Here is a 28,000-nt window from a genome sequence, read left to right on the forward strand (position 1 = left end):
TTTTGTTTTAATTTCTTGTGCAATTCTCCCAAATTAAATACCAAGTTTTTTTGGAAATAGAGAACAAATGTACTTTGATGCAAGGCAAATAAGCACAAACTGCTGTATCAGCTCTGTTTTCCCAATACATGTGTTAAAATGCTGATAAAAATCTTACCAGCTAATGTGCAATGCACTGCTTGGATTGGAAGAGCTGAGTGGTCCTGTTTACAGAGTCTTAACAACGTTTTGGGTATTGTTTCATGATTACCAAAATCACAGTATTGGACCAGTGCTTCATCTCCTTTAACAGCTTTCACTATACCACGATACCACCAGCTTTCTGTTTTACAGAAAGCACATACTAACTCATCAACCTACAATGGAAATGTAAATATAGTTAAACTATTGTAGCTGTGTATTGTCTACCCCATTAGAAAAGGGAGGTCATTTATGGTAGCCTGGCATCACTGGTATAATTTACCATCTTTAAACATGAAACAAAATATTTTGCTAATCATAGCATCACAAATATATACACAATGTATATATCAACAAGTCATTGAAAATGACACAGTCCCCGTTAAATTTTTGAAAGCTTTCTGCTCATCATATTAAAGTGGAGGGGTTTTCGCGAGCGTGTCCTTGAAACTTGAGTTCCAAGTGGCGTATACAACAGATTGTTTATTTACATCAAAACATGTGTTCCGTGTAGTAGTAATATGGCCAAAAATAAAACAGCTGTTATTAGGCCATCTTTCATCTGATTATGAAACACACTGATATGTATGATGTATGTGCCAAATACGAATGAAAATGGTACATAAACTGTGGAAATATAGTAGTAAGGCCAAAAAGTCAGATGGCTGTCAATCAGACATCCTTGACCAGATTTTGCATGCATGACATGCATCCTAACATGTATAAAGTACATGTATGCGCCAAATTTGAATGAAAACTGACCGAGCACGTTCATTCATTCACGATATCGCATAACATGGGGCCCAGGGGCACCGGAGTCCTTTGGAATTAAGTAGAACTTTGGTCTAGTAATTGATACAAATTAGTTATGCATGGTTTGACCAAAATCTTATCAGAATTTGCATGTTATATATTATCAGACTTGTTTCATCTGAATATGATGATAGCTTCTTGAGATATCATTTGAACAAGTTTCCCACACAGACAGACCGAGCGCTCATTTTGTGCACATTGCTGAAATAAGCTCCCCTTTGTGCAGAGCACAACTGGAGCCAAAAATGACAACTGATTTAAACATTAAAATATTTATTAACCTTTCTTTTGTCCAAATTACAATACATTTATTCAACTCAACTTTTTTAACAAAGTACAAGGCAGGATGGCTACAGGTATTTTAACAAAAGTCTGGGTTTTTTTTAAATAACAGTTGACTTAACCTTTTTATAGCAATGCTTTATTTTTCTCTTAAAACATTTATTCAACTAAACTTTTTTAACAAAGTAGAAGGCAATGCAGCTAACATTTATTCAACTCAACTTTTTTAACAAAGTAGAAGGCAAGGCTGCTAACATTTATTCAACTAACTTTTTTTTGATAAAGTAGGTGGTAAGACGGCTACACACAAAATAGACTATTTTAACTTGTCGACAATCACGTTTCGTGTACTTCAAGAGTTCAGTGAGTAGTCTGTCATGACATCACATGCGATGAAAGGTGGCTGGATGGAGCTGTTTTCCGAAAAGAAATGAAATTTCCCCCTCCCTGGCATTACAGCCAAAACAAGGTCAGCTTGGACATTCAGTTGCGAGAAGTATAAAACAAGCAGCCTGTCGGCTGAGATAGCTCCGCTGTTAGCAATGCACATGGCAATTAAAGAACAGAAGATATCATTAGAAAATGAACAAATTTGAGAGAGGTTCACATGTAGTACCTATATGTATAATATATCAAAGCAATTGGACTTGCGGTTTTCAACAAGAAGTCGAAAATATCACTTTTTACCAAAAATTACAAAAATATTCACCGAAATTAGAGAATTAAAGATATCATTACAAAATGAACAAATCTGAGAGAGGTCCACATGTAGTACCTATATATGTAATATCAAAGCAATTGGACTTGCGGTTTTCAACAAGAAGTCGAAAATATCACTTTTTACCAAAAATTACAAAAATATTCATCAAAATTAGAGAATTAAAGATATCATCATGAAATGAACAAATCTGAGAGAGGTCCACATGTAGTACCTATATATGTAATATCAAAGCAATTGGACTTGCGGTTTTCAACAAGAAGTCGAAAATATCACTTTTTACCAAAAATTACAAAAATATTCACCGAAATTAGAGAATTAAAGATATCATTACAAAATGAACAAATCTGAGAGAGGTCCACATGTAGTACCTATATATGTAATATCAAAGCAATTGGACTTGCGGTTTTCAACAAGAAGTCGAAAATATCACTTTTTACCAAAAATTACAAAAATATTCACCAAAATTAGAGAATTAAAGATATCATTACAAAATGAACAAATCTGAGAGAGGTCCACATGTAGTACCTATATATGTAATATCAAAGCAATTGGACTTGCGGTTTTCAACAAGAGGTCGAAAATATCACTTTTTACCAAAAATTACAAAAATATTCACCAAAATTAGAGAATTGAAGATATCATTACAAAATGAACAAATCTGAGAGAAGTCAACATGTAGTACCTATATATGTAAATATCAAAGCAATTGGACTTGCGGTTTTCAACAAGAAGTCGAAAATATCACTTTTTACCAAAAATGACAAAAATATTCACCAAAATTAGAGAATTAAAGATATCATTACAAAATGAACAAATCTGAGAGAGGTCCAAATGTAGTACCTATATATGTAATATCAAAGCAATTGCACTTGCGGTTTTCAACAAGAAGTCGAAAATATCACTTTTTACTAAAAATGACAAAAATATTCACCAAAATTAGAGAATTGAAGATATCATCATGAAATGAACAAATCTGAGAGAGGTCTACCCAAGGTACATATACACCAAGTATCAAAGCATTCAGGCTTGTAGTTTTCAAGAAGAAGTCGAAAAAGTAAAACATTGACACGGACGACTACGACGGACGACGACGACGACGACGGACAATCACTCATATGATAAGCTCCGCTCGACAAAGTCGACAGCGGAGCTAAAAACGCAGCCAGTGATACATTTCGAAAATAAAAATACAAAATAAACGCAATCAAAGGGGCCGACCACGCGCGTTGCAAATAAATAGAACGCGTTGTGACAAAGTCTCCCCAGCCTCTTTCACTCACGCAATATACTTATGCTATTTCCCAACGCATTTATATTGACGAAAAACACCACCAAAAAAATGTAAATCAGGCTTGTAATTACTAGTAACTCAACTCGAACGCAATAGTCATCACTGTAAAAGTGGATAAATTCAAACCAGCCAGCTCATGACCAGAGACGTCCGGTCGTCTTCGTTGATAATTCGCCAATTCACCATAATCGTGGTGGTAAACTGTTTAGCTGATTTTTCAAAAGATGGATATTCAATTCATTTTTCGTCTTAGCCTTGTCTTTTCCTCTTAAACGTCGTAGTCCGCTTCATTGAATGTTTAGTTTGATAATTGATAAACATATATTCAGTGTGAGACTGTTGCTTTCAAGTTGTGTTAATGCAAAGATGATTTAAACTTGTCCTTTCCGTTGTCAACGTATTCAATATACGGAAATAGCATGTGTGTGCGTTTGCGTGAGTGAAAGATGCAGGTGAGATTTCTCGTCGCAACGCGTACTATTTATTTCCAACGCGTGTGGTCGGCGCCTTTGATTGCGTTTATTTTGTTCTTTCGTTCGGGAAATCTATCGCTGGCACCGTTTATTTTGTGATGTCTCACAACTGAATGTCCAAGCTGACTTTGATTTGGCTGTATTTAATAAAGTACATTAGTCTTTACAACTTTTGGATATATATCAACATAATGCTATCGTCGACGCTCGAGTTTGTTTTTTTCTTCAAAATGTTTAATTTGAAAACGACAAGTTGACAACATCGAGTCGCGTTTCGATCGGTTTTTAGGATTCACGGGGCCAAGGAAACAATGTCAGTACCTACCGATGATGTTGAATAATATTGTTGTGTTTACCCACTGACATGATTGACCGCATTAGGATTTCGTGTGCTTCGCACAGACCATGAAGCTAAAAAAAAACTCCAGGCACAGACCACCCACGCTCAGGTGAAGCGAACGGTACTCGTTGAAATATATGCCTAGCCATGTGTACGCTACCCTACAGTTTTTAGCGACCGGAACATTTACACAGGGCTGTGAAATGTCATACTGTTAGTACCGGTTTAATATTCTCTCAGTGAAACTCCGTAAAACATGTCAGTACCTTCCGATGATGTTGAATAATAGGTTTGCGCTCAGACACGACTAACATGATTGACCGCGATTTCACACGATTTCATGTGCATTCGCACAGACCATCCACGCTCAAGCGATGTGACGGTAATCAGTGCAATGTCGCACTATCAGCACCGGTTTAATATTTTCTCAGTGACACGCCGTAAAACATACTTATCTTCTAAATGCACTCCATGATGCAAGACACCCGGGATACGCTAGGAGTTATTACTAGCATTGTATCGAGGTTAACCTTGAACACACGTTCCTGTACCTCGTGTATTTATTCCATCATGATTCGATGAATAGCCGTATGTGATTCATAGCTCTCTTGTCGCCGCCCGACTTTTTTTATTGCTCGACGGTATTAGTCGGCCCCAGAGGCGACTGACAAGATACAAAACCATACTACGAATATAAATAAAAATGTAAAAATCAGTTGTCAGTCGTACAAAAGAGCTATGGAACCGCAGCTTATGAATATAGCCACTGGTTGTTGCCTGTCAATGCCTAGTTCGTGCAATAAAACAGCGCAGCAAGTGTTCAATTCGTCCAATAACACACACTACTTTATTAAGACAGCGCCCATGTAATCACAAATACACATCAGGCATTGTATTCTATCAAAACAATTGTTATACTGTAATTTTCAGTGCGAAATTTGAAACATCGAATCACACTGCCATATCGTCGAATGGTCGTTTTATGCGTAACTGCGCATGCGTGATAAATTCAAATTAGTACTATTTAATCTATCATTAAACGAATAATTTATGCGATAAACTATCACAACATACATGAACACATCAAATAATATACATTCTTTATTATGAAACTACAATTTGATAAGAGAAGTGTGTATCAGGAAAAATAACACAAAATGTTTACTATGCAAATTGTGCCACTCACCATGTATGGTAATTGGACAGAGATTACCTACACTAGAAAAGCCTGATTTTGGGGGGTTTTGGGGCCAAAAAGTAATTTTAAAATGATTCAAGCCAAATAAAAAAAAAATGCCCTGGAGATATTCACACAAGCTATCATGATGCCAAGTTTCAGAAAAATAGACTGAAGGGTTTTTGAGATATCTTTGTCTACAGCACACGGACTACGGACTACGGCCTACGGCTTACAGATTGTGATAGCATTAGTCCGTTGGACCGTTGGTCCAAAGGACTAAAAAAAACAAAAACAAGATGCCTGCCAGTCGACCATCTTTGATCCAATTGCGAAATAAATAGTCATGGACATGCATCCTAACATGTATAATCTATGTACCAAGTTTGAATGACAACTGACAAAGCATGTTCAAAATACAACATTTTCAAAAAACAAGATGGCTGCCAGTCGGCCATTTGGAATTAAATCGCTAAACCACTGCATGTGCATATGTCCCACCATAAGGTACTAGGCACATGCAAAGAATGAACGGATTCTGAAATATGACTCTGGACAGACTGACCGCGGACGGACGGACAGACGGACAGACGAACAGACTCAGGAACTCACGGACGGTCGGAGACATGAATCCTAACATGTATGATCTATGTACTAAATTTGAATGAAAACTGACAAAGCATGTCCAAAATATGATATTTTCAAAAAACAAGATGGCTGCCAGTCGACCATCATTGATCCAATTGTGAAATAAATCATCATGGACATGTATCCTAACATGTATAATCTATGTACCAAGTTTGAATGAAAACTGACAAAGAATGTCCAAATTGCAACATTTTCAAAAAACAAGATGGCTGCCAGAGACCAAATAATAAGTCCCCGTTTTCGGACTAACAAGCCTGCATGGCACAGTCGCTTTAGTTATCAAATTTAAGATGTATAGTTTTGTTTATAGTAATATAGTTGAAAAAAAAACATGTCAGAGATATGGATCTAGAAGCTAATGCTTGATTATGATTATTTTTTAACATAAAAATGGTTGACATTCAGTCATCTTGTATCTGATCATCAAATGGGTACCTGTTCATATTGAGGGATATTACTCTGGCCAGTCGGCCATTTTGAATATATAAAATTTGAACATAATCAGTCAATGAATGACAGATATTCATTAAAGCAAAATGGCCGCCAGTTAACCATCTTGATTCTGGTCTTAAAAACAAAATGACGTGAATCAAGAACCAATAATGTCCAATGTATGTACCAAGTTTGAATGATATCCATCTGTAAACAGCCAAGATCCTGTTCCGGAATGCCACAAATGCTTGATTTCAGTACAAAAATGGCCGCCAATCGGCCATCTTGAATCAGATCGTGAAACAAATTGATGTGCATATGTATAATATTATGTATGATGTATGTGTGAAGTTTGAATGTAATCGGTCTGGGCATGTCTGAGACTGACACACAAAGATCAATCCACAAGTCCCCGTTTTCGGACTGCATTCGAACGGGGACTAATAAGACTTTGTTGACCCCACATTTGAATAATTGAAATACAACCGAGAATCTGATCACATAAACATAAACCACAATAAGCAATCTGCAATCAAACGTGCACATAATTAAGCGATGTGATCAAAGAATTGCTACAAACCACAATTTTGTACAATTAAATGTACAAAATTTATCAAACTGTTTGTACCTGTGGCTCAAAGGCGATGTATGCTGTGTTTTTACACATATCATTGATATCTTCCTGAATAGCAGCTTGACGTTTCAACTGATCCAAATCATACAACTTCATATAAAATGACTGTGGATGTTCTATGTAAGTGCACATGACTGGAAAATATCCTGACTTCTTGACTTGCAGTTTTGGTAGATGTGACGCCAAAATAACACGTCTTGAACTCTCCATCTTTAGCATTGAAGATTGGGTTGGCTCTGCAACCTTACTTGATTTGGCCTTAGCAAACTTCAAGTGTTTCATTAAATCATTAATGACAGAACCTAATCATAGGGAAATAAATCATTTATTATTGTATTGTTTCACCACAAGGTTGGTTGATTATACACTGTAGTTTAACTGCATCCATCCTCGAGTCAACCAGAATATCCTATACTTACTTTGTTCGTAAGCCCACCTACACCTCCAAGCATGGATCATATTTATCTTGGATTGAGTTACCCACCTCATATCAGCCTCAATATTCCACACATAACTGGCTAAGGGTTCCCTTGGATTGAGTGACCTCACCCATCCCCCCCCCCCCCGAGTCAACCTCAATATCCCTCACATACCTGGTTCATGGCTATCTGGGATTGAGTAACCCCATCCATCCCCGAGTCAACCTCAATATCCCTCACATACCTGGTTCATGGCTATCTGGGATTGAGTAACCCCATCCATCCCCTAGTCAACCTCAATATCTAATACATACCTGGTTCATGGCTATCTGGGATTGAGTAACCCCATCCATCACCTAGTCAACCAGAATATCCTTCACTTACCTTGTTCATGGTTCTCTTGGATTGAGTGACCACACTCGACCTCTAATAAAGCTGGATATAGCCCACACCCCTACATCCCGGGCCTGAATCATATTTATCTGGGTTAAGTTAACCCACCACATGTCAATCTAAATATCCCACACATAACTGGTTAAGGGTTCTCTGGGATTGAGTGACCTCGCCCATCTCCCGAGTCAACCTGAATATCATATTTACCTAGTTAATGGTTTCTGGATGGTGGTGGTGGTGGGGGGGGGGGGGGTGGAACAACATTTATCCGCTAGATAAACCTAGATTGCCCATATCCACATACCTGGTTATCTAGGATTGGGTAACCCAACCCACCCATAGCCTAGCCAACCTGGATATCGTATACATACCTGGATCATGGTTATCTGGGGAGGGATCACACACCCATAGTTCATGTGTGTCTCCCATTCTTCTTTCGTATTGAGTTGAACATTTCTGATTGAGTAATTTGGATTTGACCAGCTCCTTTGCATCATCTGACCAACCTTTCTGAGTATCCATAGGTTCTATACCAGCTAAACTACATTTTAGACCCTGAATTACGAAACAAATTACAAATCTATTAATCTGTCATCCACATCAATACAGCAAACTTTTATCTAAAACATGAACATGTGCAAAATTGTAATGTTTCATGGTTTTATACATCATATGGAAAATGTGGAAAAGAAGGTATTTACACAACATTACAACAAACTTTGAAAACATACACAGAATGGCATACTGTAAATTGCATAATTATTGCTGCTAGGGATTTTCAGGATTTGTTAATTTTATAACATTCATAAAAAAAAACATTTTGCGAAATTCACTGACATGCTGTAAGACCACAGAGAACATTTTACCCATACAAAATTTCATGGTTTGCGCAGTTTACATCTGACAGCTCCACTGAAATATTCAATGCATGGTAACTAGTCATTATTGTAGTTTTTAACCAGTCCTCTTGGGTGAATTCGAACACTCAATGCAGTAAAACTAATGAACTTACCTGTATAGGGAACTGGCAGAATTCATCGTTAAGTTTTCTCAAACTTGATTTCTGCACTAATTCTTTGTTCCCAAAATCAACAAACTGAACATGTACAGTATTATCAGGATTGATATCAAGTACTCTAGCTCTATACCATCCCTGGTCACCACTGAATTGAGCAGCACATAACCCATTGATCTGAAAACGAGTATGAATACAAATCCTTGTCAATGAGCCAATCAGCAATGAACTTACAGTTGGATGACGATTTTGGTGTTCTATGTTCTTAGTTTATTTAAGTGTTTGGCTGCAAGAAATATTTCCACTCAAAAACAACAAATTTGGTCGAATTTTGTTAGTCGAATGTTTGTATGAATCTGAGAAAACCTGTTTCTCAACTTGTCTATTTAGTTTCAAGCCATATTCAAGATGGCTGCCCCATACAGTAAATATCAGTAAATTAATTGCTTGTATTTTATTATCACTTGTACGCCAGCTGAACGATACATACCACAGGTGTATACACCAAATCTGTTTGGTTCTCACTGCCATGATACAATGTATTCATTCTATCCATCATAACAGTCAAGTCAATTACATTCTTCTCTATGACAAGTTGGCACCAGAATGAGCTAGGATTGTCAAATTCTGTAACCAAAACCTGAAAAAGAAAATTGTTTTCAAAAGTTCATGATGTATGAACTGTATACAAAAGTGACCAATTAGAAGTCTGAAAGACCACATCAGATGTGTGTGCGTGTGTGTATATATTCAAATCCAATGTGATGCAATGCTGTCTGTGCAAACGTTTGCGTTCAGTGACAGGATTCTATTTCCAACATGCTATAGTGCTTCTGCGTCCAATCAAAACAAAACAAAATTTTTCGAATGTGACAAAAATAACTTGGAAAGCATCAATGTTGGTGACACGGTTTACTCCATGCAAAGAAAAATTCAAGCATTCGAAATGAGTGCTGATACAATTTTTCACAGAACAACAAATTCTATTGTTTTTGATGCAAGATGCATAATTGTTTTTAGTTGTAAAAGTCTGTCAAGAAAAACAAGTATTTTTATAGAAATTTACTATATTTGAAATGTGAAACACCAATTTGCTAACTCTCCCATCTACATTATTTTATTTCACTGAATCGCTTCATTTGGCATCATTTAAGTAAAGGCACAATACATACCTCAAAAGAAGGCTTGTTAGGAACTGACTCGTAAGGAATATCAACACTACTGTTACATTTTGAAGCAGACATTTGATTCTACAGAAAAAAATATTTATTATATTTAGCCAGTATTTAGTGGACTGAAGACTCATATTGCCCACTCGCATATACTGTCAACAAGATTAAAGCCCAAATACAAACTCAAAATAAGGAACATGTATTGATAGAAATGTCAGTTGTCCCCAGAAACTGCCAGTCTTTGAGAACAACTGGATATTTTACGCCGAGGATAGAAACAGTACATGGGGCAGACAGTTTTACATCCCTTTGTTTGGCGGATATGCTAGCCATTATGCCACACATCAACTTGTTTACTTATATTCTATCAAGTTTTTATACCGCCACACATATCAATGTAGACAAAATTACATTACTAGATTTTGTTTTATGTAAAACAAATGATTCCCTACAGTAAATTATTCATCATACAAGTATATTAATAATAAAATACCTCAGTTACTAGTTTTTCTGTTTCTGTCTTCATGTTATTAACGGATGATCTGTTTGAAATGCAATTTAAACATATTTACAATAATACACATTTTATTCTTAACTAATTTTGATATAATACCATTTTATTGAGAACCCACTAAATAATATAAAGCCTGTTTTTTAGTATTAACAATAGAGAATCAAAGAAAGCTTAGAAAGAACTCACGTGTGCTGAGAGTATTGGAGACACATAAAAACTTAATTCAAAATTACTTGAACTTGATATGTTGATGGAAACGCAGAAAATTAATTATCCAAATAAGGTAACGAACAGATTTAAGTGTAAAACTAATAAGGTCTGCACAATGTACCAAGTTTCATTGAAATGTGATTAGAACCCAAAAAATATTAATTATTATGCTAATTAGAGAATTAATATGAACAGAGTTTAACCCAAAATTAATCAGGCTGTCTATTGTCCTAGACCATTTATGTACCAAGTTTTATTCAAATGTGATGATCACTATTTGAGAGATACAGTATTAATTAATTATGTTAATTAGGTGATTAAGAAGCATAAATATTTACCAAAAACTAATATGGTGTATAGTCCTAGGTTCATTGAAATGTGACATGTACTCTTGAAAAGTTTCGTTAAAATCCAATGAGTGGTTTTTAGACATCAGTGCAACAGCCATAGAACAGCAAATCAAAGAAAGCTTAGAAAGAACTCCCATGTGCTGAGAGTATTGGAGACACATTAAATATAATTCGAAATTACTTAGCTGAAAACTAATTATGCAAATCAGAAAATTAATATGACCAGATTTGAGTGTAAAACTAATGAGGTCTGCGCAATGTAACAGAAAATCTATGTTTCCAAGTTTAATTGAAATGTGATTAGAACCAAAAAATGATGAATTATTATGCTTATTAGGGAATTAATATGAACAGATTTTTACCCCAAACTAATTAGGTTTGTACATTGTCCTAGATCATTTTTGTACTAAGTTTCATTGAAATGGAATAATTAGTACTTTAGATATCAGTGTGAAAGCTTAAAATTGGTTAATTATGCAAATTAGGTAATTAATATGTACAGATTTTAACCCACAATTATTCAGGTCTGTCTATTGTCCTACAGCATCCATGTACATTCATTGATATGTGATGTATAGTACCTGAGATATCAGTGCGAAAGTTGGTTAATTATGCAAATTAGGTGATTAATATGCACAAATATTTACCGGAAACTAATTGGGTCTGCATAATTCTAGATTCATTGAAATGTGATGATTAGTACTTTAGATATCAGTAGAAAAGCTGAAAATTTATTATGCAAATTAGGTAATTAATATGCACATTTATTTACCCTAAAACTAATCAGGTCTCTGCATAGTCCTAAAGGATCTATGTACCAAGTTTCATTGAAATGCGATGATTAGTACTTGAGATACCCGTGGAAAAGCTGAAAATAAACTAATTATGCAAATTAGGTGATTAATATGCACAAATATTTATCGGAAACAATCAATCTCTGCATAGTCCTTGAGTATGTAAGTACCAAGTTTCATTGAAATGTAATGCTCACTACTTATATCAAATGCTGAAAATTAATTATGCAAATTAGGTAATTAATATATACTGATATTACCATAAAAACTATCAGGTCTGTGCAGTGTCATATGACATCTATGTACCAAGTTTCATTGAAATGTGATGATTAGTACTTATATCAAATGCTGAAAATTAATTAATTATGCAAATTAGGTAATTAATATGAACTGATATTACCATAAAAACTACCAGGTCTGTGCAGTGTCATATGACATCTATGTACCAAGTTTCATTGAAATGTGATGATTAGTACTTGAGATATCAGTGGAAAAAACGAAAATTGACTAATCATTATGCAAATTAGGTAATTAGTATCCACGGATCAAAACCTAGCATTAGTTCAGAGCATGTATGTACAAAGTTTCATCAAAATCCAATGAATGGTTGTTTAGATATCAGTGGAGCAATCATGGAACAGCTAAAAATCAGCTAATTATCATGCAAATTAGGTAATTAATATGCACGGATTTTTACCAAAAACTAATCAAATCTGCACATATGTTCAGAGCATCTATGTACCAAGTTTCATCAAAATCCAATGAGTGGTTGTTTAGATATCAGTGGAACAATCATGGAACAGCTAAAAATCAGCTAATTATCATGCAAATTAGGTAATTAATATGCACGGATTTTTACCAAAAACTAATCAAATCTGCACATATGTTCAGAGCATCTATGTACCAAGTTTCATCAAAATCCAATGAGTGGTTCTTTAGATATCAGTGAAACAGTCATAGAACAGCTAAAAATTAGCTAATTATCATGCAAATTAGGTAATTAACGAGCATGGATTTTTACCAAAATCTAATCAAATCTGCGCATTGGCCCAGAGCATCTATGCACCAAGTTTTATCAAAAACAGATGTATGGTTCTTGAGATAGCAGTGGAAAAGTCGGACACACATATACACATACACACACACACCACACTAACTGCAAAGACTCCCATTATGTGCTTCGCACATGGGAGTCAAAAATTAACTAATTATGCAAATTAGGTAATTAATAGGCACAATTATTTATCCCAAAATTAATCAGGTCTCTGCGTAGTCCTAGAATATCTATGTCGCAAGTCTCATTGAAATGTGATGATTAGTACTTGAGATATCAGGTGAAAAGCTAAAAATTAACTAATTATGCTAATAAGGTGATTAATATGCACAAATATTTACCCACAACTCATTAGGTCTCTGCACAGTCCTCAAGTAACTATGTACCAAGTTTCATTGAAACGTGATCATTATTACTTGAAATATCAACCCCTGAAAATTAATTAATTATGCAAATTAGGTAATTAATATGTACTGATATTACCCTAAAAACTATCAGGTCTGTGCAGTGTCATATGACATCTATGTACCAAGTTTTATTGAAATGTTATGATTAGTACTTGAGATATCAGTGGAAAAGCCGAAAATTGATTAATCATTATGTAAATTAGGTAATTAATAATATTAACAGATTTTTACCCCAAACTAATCAAATCTGCGCATTAGTTCAGAGCATCCATGTGCCAAGTTTCATTGAAATCCAATGAGTGGTTCTTCAAAAATCAGTGGAACAGTCATAGAACAGCTTAAAATCAGTTAATTATCATGCAAATTAGGTAATTAATATTCATAGATTTTTACCCAAAACTAATCAAATCTGCGCACTAGTTCAGAGCATCCATGTGCCAAGTTTCATCAAAATCCAATGAGTGGTTCTTCAGATACCAGTGGAACAGTCTTGGAACAGCTAAAAATCAGCTAATTATCATGCAAATTAGGTAATTAATATTCATAGATTTTTACCAAAACCTAATCAACTCTGCGCATTATCCCAGAGTATCTATTTACCAAGTTTCACCAAAATTTGATTAGTGGTTCTTGAGATAACGGTGGAACAAAAAAAGTGACATACATACATACATACATACATACATACATACATGGTAACTGCAAAGACTCCCTTTTGTGCTTCGCACACGGGAGTCAAAAACTATTACAAACCATGACTATTATTTTGGTAGAAATTTAAGGTGAAAAAAAAACTAGGAAGGCTTTTTTCCAAAAATATAATCAATACAAATCACTGACACAAGAAAATAGTTAACAATGATGACGGCGACAACAACAGTAATGGAAACTTATAATATTTTACAATTCTTACCTCTGTTGCATTTTATTACATGAAAGTTTATGTTGTGACCAATGTGTCCTTTGGCAGTCAACTGAACAATAAGGTCCCATACATCTACTACACCATTGAAGACCTACAAGTAGTAAAGGACATTTTAGTTTTCAATTCAAATTTCAGTTGACTACCATTTAAAGAGTTTAAATCTCTCACCTCGCACAAATCCCCCCCCCCAAGTTGGTATTAACAAAAGAGAAAAATCATGAAAACTGTCATAACAGATTAATAGCATACAACAGCTAGAACACTGTCAAATTAATATAACCCTATCAGAAATTTTCACAAGATTCACAACAAAATTTGAAGTTTTGAATAGCAGTTATTTCAACTTCAGAACTTTTTTTAAGCAACGCTAACCAACACCAATGGTTTATGCTATCCCTATTATCCCACTTATGGAATTCAACCACCACTAGCAGATCGCTCAATATCTACTGTAAAATTCAGCAACCCCCTACAAGACCCAATGGCCTATCCCTGACTATCAGGGTCTCACCCTCTCCCTCTCTCCTCTATGAAATCAGGACACAACCAGCAGAATATCCATTTATTATTGATTTCAATGCAAATTCATCTTACTCAGATAATACTAGCAAATATTACTTACTTGCTTTGCCACATTTCATACATGGTCTTGGGGTTGTTTGTAAACTTGTACTACCATCACTCTTGTTACCCATGGCAACACGAGGAGAAACAATGCCTTCATCTTTTGGTTTGTTTCCACTAGCATTTGAAAACTGATCGGCATGACCAAATGATGCTCTATGAGTACCAGATTCTCTACCATCTGTTCTAGGCAGTCGACTGAAACTTTGTTTATTCAGTTCTACATGGTTTTCAACACGAGTCCCAGTATCTTCTTGTGTGGAAATCAGCTTACCATTGGGAGAACCTTAATTGATAAAGTTGAAGGATCAAACACAATGCAATTACAAGTGTAGTCAGCAAAAATTTATATTATCTAATTTATATGCTGTATTTGATTCATTAGAAATGCATTTACTTACACATGAATCAGCATATATGGTTTATGCATGCTTCGATGGAAGATGTACTTCTAATACGGTAATTCATTTATCCATTCACAAATCAAATTATATATTAGGTGATTTTCCATCTCGCTTATTGTGAGCAAGGGGTGAATAAAATGTCAGCTGCTACAATTTCATTTTGAACTGTAATTTCTTTGTTTATAGCTCAATGTCAGAATGTGATCTTGTATACTGAGTAAAAATATTCTTACTTCATCAAGATTCACCATCACATGTGTATAGCACGTTATTAAGAAATGGAAATTCATCAAATTCCATGCGACATCACTACAGCATTTGTTTGTCTTCTTTTGGCTTTCGATTTCATGCATAATGCAAGATATCACAGTGAACAAAAAATTGTCTATTGTACAGTTTATTTGAACAAGAAATTTCCAAATTATTGTCTTTTATTATAGACAGGTCAAATGAGTCTGAACTACACCCATATAAATTACAGTTAGGGTAAACAGATACAGGAATAAAACAAGTGCATACCAACTGAGTTGTTTAACAGACTTCCACGTCCTGCTGAAGCAAAGGATCTATGCTGCTGGGGGTTCTGAAAATAATCATTATTAAAAACGTCAATTTGCAAGAAAGCAATAAAAAAAAAATCATTTCACTGATCAGCTTTCAAGAATCTGCAGCACTAAAAATTACCAACAACTTCTAATAGAACCAGGTTACCATTCACATTGACTTTTTAGTTGTCAAAATAATTTCATCACAGCTACCTGGGCCAAATGAAAAATATTAACAGGGAAAACGAATAGGTGTACATTATACTAAGTACATCTGGATGCTGGGTAGTGCCAACTAGATCAATGCAATGACAGACATCACTGCAATGGTGGTGATGGCGAACTACAGTACAGTTCTCGCGGAAGCTTTGGCTTTTGTGGCATCATTGTCGCACACGCATGGCTTCATTGTCGCCTCAGCATCGCATCATTGTGGCATCAGCTTTGCGTCATTGAAAATTGAAGCTGTGTTCGCCTCTCTTATTTTGTGGCATCATCGTGGCCTCAGCTTCGCAGTCTCATGGCATCAACATGGCATCAGCTTCAAAGTATTGTGACATGAGTATGACCTCATTATTTTCACATGGAAAGGCAGTAGAGAAAAACACGTGTACAGAAGTTCGATATGTAATCGATTTGAAATTCAAAGCGGTAAGGGGAATAAAATAATATGACCAAGAGCAAAATGACATTTTAAAAAGATATCTTGTTTAATTATTTAATGTTGCGAGTATTGGGTATCAAAAACTTTGTGAAGTACATTGCAATCTGCAAGGTGACGAGTGTCATATTGACTGCAAGGAAAAATGTGATAAATTTAAATCACATGATGTAATCGTCGTTCGGAAACAACACAATTTGCTATACGAAATGAAACTGTCCTTGTTATAAAATTACCTTATTTTCGTTCATTTTATTTGCTGGTAAGAGAACAGATTCAGATTCCTCATTTTGATGGTATTTTTCTGTGTTTCGTTTAGTTTTAGCCGAGTCCGATCCCATGCCCGGACTACTAATACATGCAAAACACGCGAACGCCGGTGCGTCGGCGTTGTCGCCCGCCATCTTGATACAAAGTTCCAAAACAAGTGCGTGTATTTCCAACTATGATTGGATGATTGTGGTGGCGTCGGTCTGGTAAAATTTAACATGCAATTTTCAAAATTAAGTCTCGACCTGAGCTCGATCTCTACGTACTTTAAAAGTATTCTCACAAAAAAATATTTTCGAATAAAAACGAGCCACAGGCCTGGTAAAAAATCGAATAGCACTTGACATGCAGAAATAATTTATTGGGCTTCAGAAAAAAAGTGTTCATTTAGTTGTAGCCGTAAATATTTGGTGACCAGTCGATGAACAATTTGAAACTCATTATACACACGCAAGTCCTTCGATACTGAATATCATCGACCCCAATCTGGTTTACCTTATTTCCCAACTTGCAAAACTGATTTGTATCTCAGCCCAGTTTTTCTTTTTTCTTTTTTTGAACTGAGGTCAAATCCCAGCCGTTTGTCAAAATATACCGATGTTTTTTAGTGAATGATTGTGAAACCTGTCACAGCACAGTGAATCGAGGCCGGAGATTGGACAGTACAACGACCCTTCAATTCGCGTCAAATATGCTTTGTTACAACATCATTGATTTGCTGAAAGTCACCTGATCGGAGCACGACCTGGGTCACAGAACCATATTTGTCCGTATTATCAACGGGACTTTGCGAGAGAGCCACACCCACATTTTCAACTATTTTTAGCGCGGAAGTTGCCAACAAATGTCGAAAAACTCGTGAATTTTATGGATATGAATAAACTAAAGCTAGCGATTGGTAAGACTGGGTAATAATATATCCCCCGATGCTCTTTGATTTTTTTAAATTTTATTAATCAAGGCGAGAAATGGATAATTGAAGTTCCATCGATTTCAAGGCGACTGTTTCGCCGCGACAACTCTACGCTGTGTTGTAGTTTTACGAGGTAAAAAAATATATATAATAAATAGTACTTGTTTAATTATTTGGTTTTACAGCCCGCAAATTACGGGACATGGTCCCCATGAATTACGATAAATAAATGCTGATTGTGTTGAATAATGGACGTCGGGACCGTTTGAAGAAACCAACGGGCATCGATACTGCAAACAAATTATTGGGACACAGTCGGTAGACATTTCAAACAAATGAAATTATTAACGAAAGACGAGATTTTTCTAGATATTTATGAACATACTGTCACACCAAATATCTGCAAAATTGACAAATACACAAAGAGATATTAGGTTTTATTTTAGCCTTAGAAATATTTTCTTTCACTCAGTCCATGCGTGGGACTTCTATTTAGCTTCATGGTCCTTCGGCTTGTCTTCTCCTTGGGGGAAATAACAATAATTATACAAATCGTAAACTCAACACAGTCAGGAAAAGAAACCCGGACAACCATGTCGTACTTCTGTTGAAATACATTTTATAGCAGTGTGTCACGTCAGAATATTGTTTAAAATAAAATAGTCAATCCCAGCCAAATCTAGGTCAAAGGGTCAGATTGCGTGCATATAATTATAGATAGTTAAAACAAAAAGTATTTCAACTTTTGACAGTTGTTCAACATCTATGCACGGTTACTAAACTAGTAACCGTGATCTATGAAAACCAGAAAATTGATGGTAGTCCGATTTTTTGCACAGTCGAAAATAAAGCGGAAATTCAACAAGCGGTCGCAAAAGCGAGCGATTGAAAAGCGGAAGCGGGCGAGAGGTTGGGCAAAATGAGTTCTGTACTTCTTTGTTTGATGAAGCGATGCTGATGCCACAATGTCGCCATAATGAGGCCACAATGAAGCGAAGCGATAACCGCCAAACTTTTTAATGTCGCGACATTGATGCGATGCTGAAGCCATAACAATGCCATAATGATGCGATGCTGAAGCGAAGGTGAAGCTGAAGTGAAGCCAAAGCTTCCGCGAGAACTGTACTGTAGATCCATGCAATGATAGACACATCACTGCAATGGTGGTAGTGGACAACTAGATCCATGCAATGACAGACATACTGCAATGATGGTAGTGGCCAACTACATCCATGCAATGACAGACATCACTGCAATGGTGGTGATGGCCAACTACATCCATGCAATGACAGACATACTACAATGATGGTAGTGGTTAACTACATCCATGCAATGAGACATCACTGCAATGGTGGTAGTGGCTAACTAGATCCATGCAATGACAGACATATCACTGCAATGGTGGTAGTGGCCAACTAGATCTATGCAATGACAGACATATCACTGCAATGGTGGTAGTGGCTAACTAGATCCATGCAATGACAGACATATCACTGCAATGGTGGGAGTGGCTAAGTAGATCCATGCAATGACAGACACATCACTGCAATGGTGATAGTGGACAACTAGATCCATGCAATGACAGGCATCACAGCAATGGTGGTAGTGGCCAACTAGATCCATGCAATGACAGACACATCACTGCAATGGTGGTGGTAGCCAACTAGAACCAACCAATGACAGACATCACTGCAATGGTGGTGGTAGCCAACCAGAACCAACCAATGACAGACACATTATGGTCATCCTCATCAGCATTCATACAGAGATATGTGACAGATATAATACACTTACCACCTGCCCTTCATTTCTATTTTTGCGATCATTATCACGAGTGGCAGCAACATGTAGGATACAATCTTGAATTTTGAATCCATCCAACTGTGAAATGGCATTAACAGTTCCTTTCATACTATCATAAGTAACAAATCTGAAACCATCAACAGGTTTTCACATTAGAACACATGACATGACTGTCTGTTTTAAATGAAGCTCACATAAGAGCGCATATCTCATCATACATATTAACCAAATGAGAATGAAATCATTCAGAAAGTGTGCCAGATTAACAGCTCCATCCACAAAATCCTGGGATCTAGTTCCACTAAAGCCTTGACTTTGGTTTCTGCTACAACAGATGCGAGACATTTTGAATCAGAACTTGTGTATGTTAATAAGGTTGGAATCATGTATAGCTTGTGATTAAAGATATCGCGTCAGATTACCATTATTTAAAATCAGACAGCTATCAATAAGCTATTTTTTATTCAGTTTGGAAAACAAGATGATGTGCAGCAATGTTGAATGTTTGAATCAACGCTATTTATGCACGACCGAGATCTGGGTCCATGAATGCTTGTATTTGATGGATTTTCAGCACTGAAAGCTATCGTTACGCTACTGTATTGAATCGTAAAACAAATGCATCTGCATGTGTGACATGATATGAAATTTGAACAAGATTACTCAAGCAATATCAGAATCTGTAACACCATTCTTGATAACAATGTATGCAAACATGTATGTATGTACACACACACACACACACACACACACACACACACATAGATGGACGGATGGATGAATTTCATTTTACATGCATTAATAATATAATCCACATGATCTTACCCAAATGTATCACCTCGATCCTGAAATTTAGAATTCATTATCTTCACGTCTATCACATTGCCTGCCCTATTAAATAAATTGGCCAATCCACGCTGTGAAACAAACATTACTATGATTAGATACCAAGTTTTACACAGACTTTGATGCTGTACCGGTAGTCGTGCATACTTTCAGTAAATGGGTTTTTCCTCATCCTAAAATATCACAATAGGGTGTGTATTGCAATCATTCATTCCACCATCTGGTGAGATGAACACGAGCTGGATCAGGAAGTCTACCGCAATGTGTACACAACTCTGTGCTCGTCGCAGTGTCTCGCGCCTTTATAAAACAACAGTGTGTATCACGCTCATTCATCGTACTGTCTGGCTACCCGTTCCAGTTTGATTAGGAAGTCTACCAATTAATTTTCCATTATTTTAGGATATAATGATATGCAAAAAATCTCTTTAAATAGTTAATACTTTCCATGGAAAAATCACTTTCCTCTTGTTGTTTCAACCTGAGTACATCGCCTCGCTATTTATTTATAAATACGCCAAAAGAAAATATTCACGTTCATCTCGTCGCCGAGCAGCCTATGATGTTTCTTTCAAGTTGAAAGTTATTTCTACTGTCATCAAGTGGGGAAATAAAAGGAAAATGGCCGACCAGTATGGTCTGAATGAAAGACAAGTTCGAGACTGGGTCAAGCAGAAAGACAAACTTGCCATCCGTTCTAAATCATCAAAACACCTCGCTGGGAGAGGCCGCTCAGTTGCTGACATCGAACACGACAACAGCCTCATGCAGTGGTTTGAAAATTAACGGCAAAATGGGAATGGTATAACCGGTACAATTACAACGTCAAGCACGCAGAGTTTCTGAGTTACGTTGTTTCAAGCGTCGCCATGCGTTGCCACCAGACTATGAAGAGAAAATCATGCTCTTTCGTGGTTACGTCATTTGACTTAGACATAAAAATAATAACCCTGTCACATTTTGGTGGCAGTAGTTCTGGTGCTAAGTTAAATAGCACCTGGTGGAGCAGTAATGAAATTTGATTGGCTGAGCAAATGGCCACCTGGGCTCGTACATCAAGGCAGGAAAGACAGACTTTTGGCTAGTCACTTGCCAGGGGACCAGCGACGAGTGAGCACACTAAATATCATGTGCGGAAGGTAGTGGTTTGCCATCATAGCCATGCGTTGCAGGCAGTTATCAAGTCATGAACTGAAGCCTGTGCAAGTCGTGTGAAACGCATTGTGTTGTAACTGACAAGTGAGTAATGTAAATTTGATGACTTTTAAAAGGTGGTGTTCAATTGTAGGTATTAACCGGTTTGTTCACTGAAGCTTTGCAGTCAGGTAGTTTGATTATTGTAAGTCATTTTGTATACTACGCTTATGCAGGTATTTTTGCTGTGAATTTTATTTTTCATTATCGCCTTTAGACAACCTAGCTGAGGTGTGGTGGTCGGCGCGCTGAGTGGTCGTAACTTCGTAGTGTCAAGTTTCTGCAGGATTTACTGGGGCACGCTGTAGACGCCAGGGCTCAGATTGGAACTTGCTGTCGGGTCTACGTTTCTCTAGGTCAACTACTGTATGGCGAATGTACGCACGTGACGAGCGGATATCTGCAGTTGATATTAGCAAGGTCAATACAGGAAATGTTGGAGAGAGAGAGAGAGAGACAGCTGTTTACGTCGCACTAGTCGTCGCTAACTGTGTGGGACCACGCACATTGACCGTCCAGTGTTGAGCCGTATGTGGTGGTGTATAGCGTTTCTGTGTAATTTTATTGTAACTTGTATTTATGTATCTGTAAAATAACTCATGATTAGTTGTTGGTTACGGTAGCGTGGCCAGCCGGGTATTTATTGAATTCGTACATATTAATTTGGTTTGCAATGTGGGAAGAACTTAGTACTGATAATTAATGTGAAGTTCTTTGGGCAATAATTTCTAAAGCCAGACTGCTGTAGAGTGTGAGAGTACAATTGTATTTAAATGAACAATATGCATATTGAATCCATAATTCAGAAATATAACCATTATGTATGTTAATTTTGTTTTCTTGCTTTATGTATATAAATATGATATAATGTACCACGGTGTGCTTATTGTGTGCGAGTGCTCGCACGTGACTTTCGTGTATGAACAATAATAGTACCACCCCGAACCTGTGACAAACCCACTTTCTGACATATACAATATGGATGAAACGCCACTCCGTTTCGACATGCCAGGTAACCGGACACTGGAGCACGAAGGTGCTAAGACTGTGCACATTAAGACAACCGGCAACGAGAAAAAGAGATTCACGGTTGTTTTGACTGCCGCAGCCGTTCGATGGAACAAAATTAAAGTCGGTAATCATCTTCAAAGGAAAGCGTGACCAGTCGCATTTATCCAAGTCAAGTGTGCAAGTTCGAGTACACCCTAAAGGTTACATTGATGAACCAGGTAAATAGTCATTTCAAGAAAACGCTAAATTTATTTCATCTTGTGTTTTGCTACCGTTTTGAGTGTGCCATATTTTATTCTAACCACATTGCAAGTGTTTTCTCAATGTTTGTCTCGTGGGGCGTCTTTGAACCGACTATGAACATTAATCAGAGTATCTATGTCGTTGCATATGCATACATGTGTGAGAGATTTTACCGGCATTCCATGACGATATATTTTTTAGGTTGCCGAGTTTTCCGCGTCAAGATGATGATAGTAGAAGGCTATTGGTTTGGGACTCATGTTCTGTTCATTTGACAGCCAAAGTAAAGGCCGCACTCGCTGAGAAAAACATAGACGTTGCGATGATTCCAGGAGGATTGACCGCAATTCTGAAACCACTTGACATTGGAGTGAATAAGCCAGTGAAGACAGCAATGCACGATTTGTGGGATGTCTGGATGAAGGAGGGTCTTGCAGAGTTCAGCTCATCTGGAAAAAGGAAATGTCCAACTAGAGATTTGGTTGTGGACTGGGTTGACAAATCCTGGAAAGGTTTGTCGGAAGACACAGTCCGGCGATCATTTTTGAAACCGGGCATCTCCAACAACATGGATGAAACTCAAGACGACCATATTTACGATGACCTTGAGACTGATGATGAGGACATCGACATGGACGCCATTGGCAATGACATTGCTAATATATTTGACAGCGACAGCGAAGACAATGATGACAAAAGAACATGCCCACAATGATGTCCCGCAGATCGAGAACCTGTATCACTGTATTTTAGTCGCAACATGGATACTTTTCATGACTAAACACACAAACAAAACGACCCTTTTCAGGGCCACCACATCCTCCAAAGAGAGATATGTCGTATACCATATTATTATTCTGTGTTTTTTATGTTTGTAATCTCATGTTTTGTTTGGGTGGAATCTTCTGTGAAGTTGCATGTGTAATGAACACCAAAAAATCGTGATAAAACACCCCCAAAATCTGAGCATCCATATTTCTTATTTACCATATGGCCCTATTAACTTTGAGGTTTGAAACTAATTATTGAAGTTGCAACACTGTAATAGAAACCGCGGTTAGTAATAGGATTTTAACGGTAGTTGCTTTCCTTCCACCAAATTTAATTCAGCTAATCTGAGAGGCTATTATCGCAATATTATCCAGTCAAACTTGATACAAACAAGGAAACAGAAAAAAAAATTGAGTGAATGGAAATGCTCAACCTACCTTGTCCAGCTCCTTTGGTATTCCAGTGACATATACCTGGTGTTCATTTCGACTTCTTCCTCTGTAGTCTTCGGAAGAATTCAATACTCTTATAATGAAAAAATAAACAAATACAACACTTTTTTTTATAATTTTATATTTTTTCTCACCAAAACTTTGTGCAACACTTTGTCCATTTTGATCGCTCAGTACCAAATGAACATAATTTTTTATTGTCTACATTTCTTTATCAAAATTTTGAAAAGAATTTGTAATATTTGCCTAGTAAACATTCTAATCTATCAAATGAACTGCTTTTAGTTAAATATATCATCAGCATGGAACCCACATTGTATATGCACATAGTGCAATAGTTTACTATTCAACTTGCATCAGGCAGGTAGAGAGTGCAATCCCCTCAGCCAACTGTTCACTTAGTATAAGCTATTCTGCTACCAAACAAACACAGGCTTGGTCCAGATCCAGAACCAGTTAAAACTGGAAGCTGGAGTGGGGCTTACACTTACTCTGAAAGGGTACCAGAACCAGTTAAAACTGAAAGCTGGAGTGGGGCTTACACTTTAATACTCTGAAAGGGTACCAGAACCAGTTAACACTGGAGTGGGGGTTGCACTTAGTTTGAAGGGTTACCAGAACCAGTTAAAACTGAAAGCTGGAATGGGGCCTTACACTTACTCTGAAGGGGTACCAGAACCAGTTAAAACTGAAAGCTGGAGTGGGGCCCTACACTTACTCTGAAGGGGTACCAGAACCAGTTAAAACTGAAAGCTGGAGTGGGGCCTTACACTTACTCTGAAGGGTTACCAGAACCAGTTAAAACTGAAAACTGGAATGGGGCCTTACACTTACTCTGAAGGGGTACCAGAACCAGTTAAAACTGGAAGCTGGAGTGGGGCTTACACTTACTCTGAAGGGGTACCAGAACCAGTTAAATTGGCACCTGGTCCTTTGTTATAACTATTGAATGATGGAGACATGTAATCTTCTTTCATTGGATCCCAATCAGATAGTGTACTTGCATCACCACCGCCACTACAACACAATGAGAAACAAATAATTGACAATTGAAAACAAAAACAAATTCCCATAACACTCAATGTATGCACTAAGATTGAACAAAATCTGTCCATGTCAGGACTGAAAATATTGCAGAAATGATTTTGATGAGTTTTATAACATTAAAATGGCCGCCATTCAGCCATCTTAAACTAGATCATCAAACAAATACATGTGCAATATGATGTATATATAAAAGTTTTAATATGATTTGTCAAGGATGTCAGAAATATAGCTCAAGAACAGCTTCGTTAAAATATAAATAAGCCATTTTGAATCTAAACTAAAAAACCATGACGTGCATCAAGATCCCACAATGTCTGTTGTTAGTCCAAAGCTTGAAGGACATCTGTTTATACACAACCAACTTACGGTTCTAGAATAAAATGGCCACCATTCAGCCATCTTTAATTTGATTGTGAAACAAATGACCGCGAGTATGTATCCCATGATGCATGTTTGTGTGGAGTTTGAATCGGCCCTGACATGTCTGAGATACACGTGTAGACGCACACATCACATGAATGTCAACAAGGCCCTTTTTTGGACTGCATCTAAACTGGGACTAATAACTATAGCCTTGGGCATAAGGATATATTGGAAAAAAACTGAGACACTACATATGTATTGTTCATCATTCTTTCCAGACACAGTCTGCTACAAATTGTATCAAGATGTAGTGATTTTTGTGGTGGACTCCCTCCATGCAACCGTCGGTCATATTGAATTGGATTAGATAACCCCATTTTTATCTACATCATCTGTATTTCATCAGATCATCATGTGGACATGCACCTTTATGCACAAGTATTGGTGTTGTGCCTAACAATATGTTGAGAGAATAAATGGATGAATGAACAAACAAACAAACAAAAATAACATTATAAATTCCTTACCCTGAAGATGGTGAATTGTATCCCAACCGTGGTTTCATTTGTGGTACATAGGGCATTCTGTCTATTAGCTTTGATTCTGCTGATGTTTCTGAGCTAAGTCTGATTTAAAAAAAAAAAAAAAAAAAAAAAAAGATTATCATATTTCCAATACATTTCTGCTTCAAATATTACAGAGAAATGAATGGCAAGTCTGATAAGCATGTGGCTTTTAATACTAATAAACAATTCATAGCTATATAGCAGTCCTAGAAATATTGGATCGCAGACATCAATTTGATCAATGTAATTACAAGTTTCAACAAATGTTTTTAACTAGAAGAATTTGAATGAGAACATTGTAGTAGATTTCTGTTAGCTAAAATCAAAAATTATTTTTCACTCACACAGGATTCAAAGGGTTTGAATTAACTGTTATACTTTGCCATACAGCCGGGGTGTCAATAAGACTTCTTAAAATAGGTGGGCTATCAGGAATAGTAAAGAATTCACAGCAATTATCCATGCAAATTGTGTTTCTTTCTGTGAAATAATACACAATCTGTCATTACACCAAGAAGCAAGGCACTTATAACCGGGGTACAGAAGAAGTGTGCATTCAGACCAGTATACCAAATTGATTATACATTGTGAAGTTTGCTGCCTACACCTTGCAAAATTCCAACTGTTAAATTACAAAATATGAATGCCAATATTAAATTTTTATTTATAAATTTGTACATCAGTGTTGAAAGCAGTCTTGAATATTGAAAAGATTAAACCAATGTTGTTTGTACTAATTGGAACAAATCTTGTGTGCAGACAAAATTTCCAGTTTTCTTAATTCACAGTTTTGTACCAGTTTCCAGAAACAAAACTTTCAATCTGAGCACTGCCATTCCAAGATTAAATAAAATTTTTAATGATTCTTACATTTTTACATTGATGTAAAATGAACACTTAATTATCAAAAAAATGAACATTTTCAATAACAGGAACAAAACAATTGAAACAAGAACTAACAAAGCAGTCATTAACTTAGCTGGCAATATTGCAGTTTTGTTTGGCAGTAACATTTGCAACAGTGAATCTGACTCGTCAATATCCTGTTATCAGATAAAAACCTCTAGCATACACACTTACAAATAGACTTATCGGACGAGGCTTGTGGAAAGAGGGATGAATGGATCAGTGTAGGAAATTTGTCCAGATTACATACCAGACATCAGGGCTGGTAACTTTCAAAAGTTACAAGCCCTGCTAAAATGTTACCAGTCCCGCACATTTTTTCAATTATTTTCGCACACACACACACAAATAAACACAAGTTGTATACAATATACTATGCACGGTTTATTTTAACAACAAAGTAGCTGTAGAGAACATGCATATTCAGAACATGATATATCAGACGTCTGTGTCACTGTTGCTCTCGGCTAGTTCAGAAAAATCTGAACCATAGTCAGAATCTAATCCAGCTACCAAATGAGCATCACCATCACCATCTGTTTCAGCTTCTGCAACTTCCTCCTCATCAAGTGCTTCAGCAGCTCTCTGCTGCTCTACTGCTTCATCTACTGCCTGTATAGCACTCAACTTCTTTCTCCTCTGTCCTTCCATAAAACTTGTTTTTTTAAAAAAATTAGTATTTATTGATTTTCAGCCCCCAAGTGACTGTGGGTGGAGCATTCTTTGCGTCGAATATCGATTTGGCTTGTTTATGACCAATTGACATTTCATGGCATGTGAGGGCATCATGTCTTAAATTGGTACAGCCGGTTACAAACGATCCCTTTCCGTACTTACGGAGTTTGTCTGGTATTTTGCGGTTTGATAACGGCCCGTAAATAGCCCGGCAGATACGGCAATACACCGTATGATTACCGGTGTCATCGGTGACCAGCCATTCTTTGAACTCCGTCTTCCAGCTTGGAACGATTTTGCGAGTACGTTTTGACTGGTCATACTCCTTATTTGCCGCAATTCTATCGATGCTCGACTTCTGTTTCTTTGTTGGAGGGTCTATCCCCAAAAAACGATACATGTTGTACGCGAAATGAAAACTTTGTAAACAAACTACTCAACGATAGAACTGGTCAGGGGTCA

At 36.7% G+C, this 28,000-nt stretch overlaps 1 protein-coding gene across 1 annotated transcript; it reads right to left on the reverse strand.

Moving 5' to 3' along the window:
- Positions 1-107: 107 nt before the first annotated feature.
- LOC102804588 (uncharacterized) lies at positions 108-27,938 on the reverse strand. The gene is made up of 18 exons (XM_085504649.1): positions 27,701-27,938; positions 27,319-27,507; positions 26,302-26,437; positions 25,919-26,017; positions 24,873-24,998; positions 23,967-24,054; positions 20,290-20,381; positions 19,456-19,591; positions 15,792-15,855; positions 14,867-15,154; positions 14,233-14,335; positions 10,484-10,532; positions 9,991-10,068; positions 9,309-9,458; positions 8,816-8,995; positions 8,175-8,358; positions 6,986-7,293; positions 108-356 (listed from the first exon to the last, which is right to left on the reverse strand). The coding sequence occupies exons 1-18, from the start codon at positions 27,936-27,938 to the stop codon at positions 108-110; spliced, it is 2,757 nt and encodes a 918-aa protein (XP_085360775.1).
- Positions 27,939-28,000: the final 62 nt, after the last annotated feature.

Source organism: Saccoglossus kowalevskii, chromosome 10 (genome assembly GCF_978046115.1).
Source record: "Saccoglossus kowalevskii chromosome 10, keSacKowa6.1, whole genome shotgun sequence".
Classification (NCBI taxonomy): domain Eukaryota; kingdom Metazoa; phylum Hemichordata; class Enteropneusta; family Harrimaniidae; genus Saccoglossus; species Saccoglossus kowalevskii.

What these genes read in the sequence shown, in the direction of transcription:
- LOC102804588 (XM_085504649.1), bottom strand. Translation starts at nt 27,938, where the DNA reads ATGTATCGTTTTTTGGGGATAGACCCTCCAACAAAGAAACAGAAGTCG. An exon ending in TGAACTAGCCGAGAGCAACA is followed by an intron (nt 26,438 to 27,318) that starts GTGACACAGACG and finishes ATTATTTCACAG; the next exon opens with AAAGAAACACAATTTGCATG. An exon ending in CTAACAAGCCTTCTTTTGAG is followed by an intron (nt 9,459 to 9,990) that starts GTATGTATTGTG and finishes TTTCTTTTTCAG; the next exon opens with GTTTTGGTTACAGAATTTGA.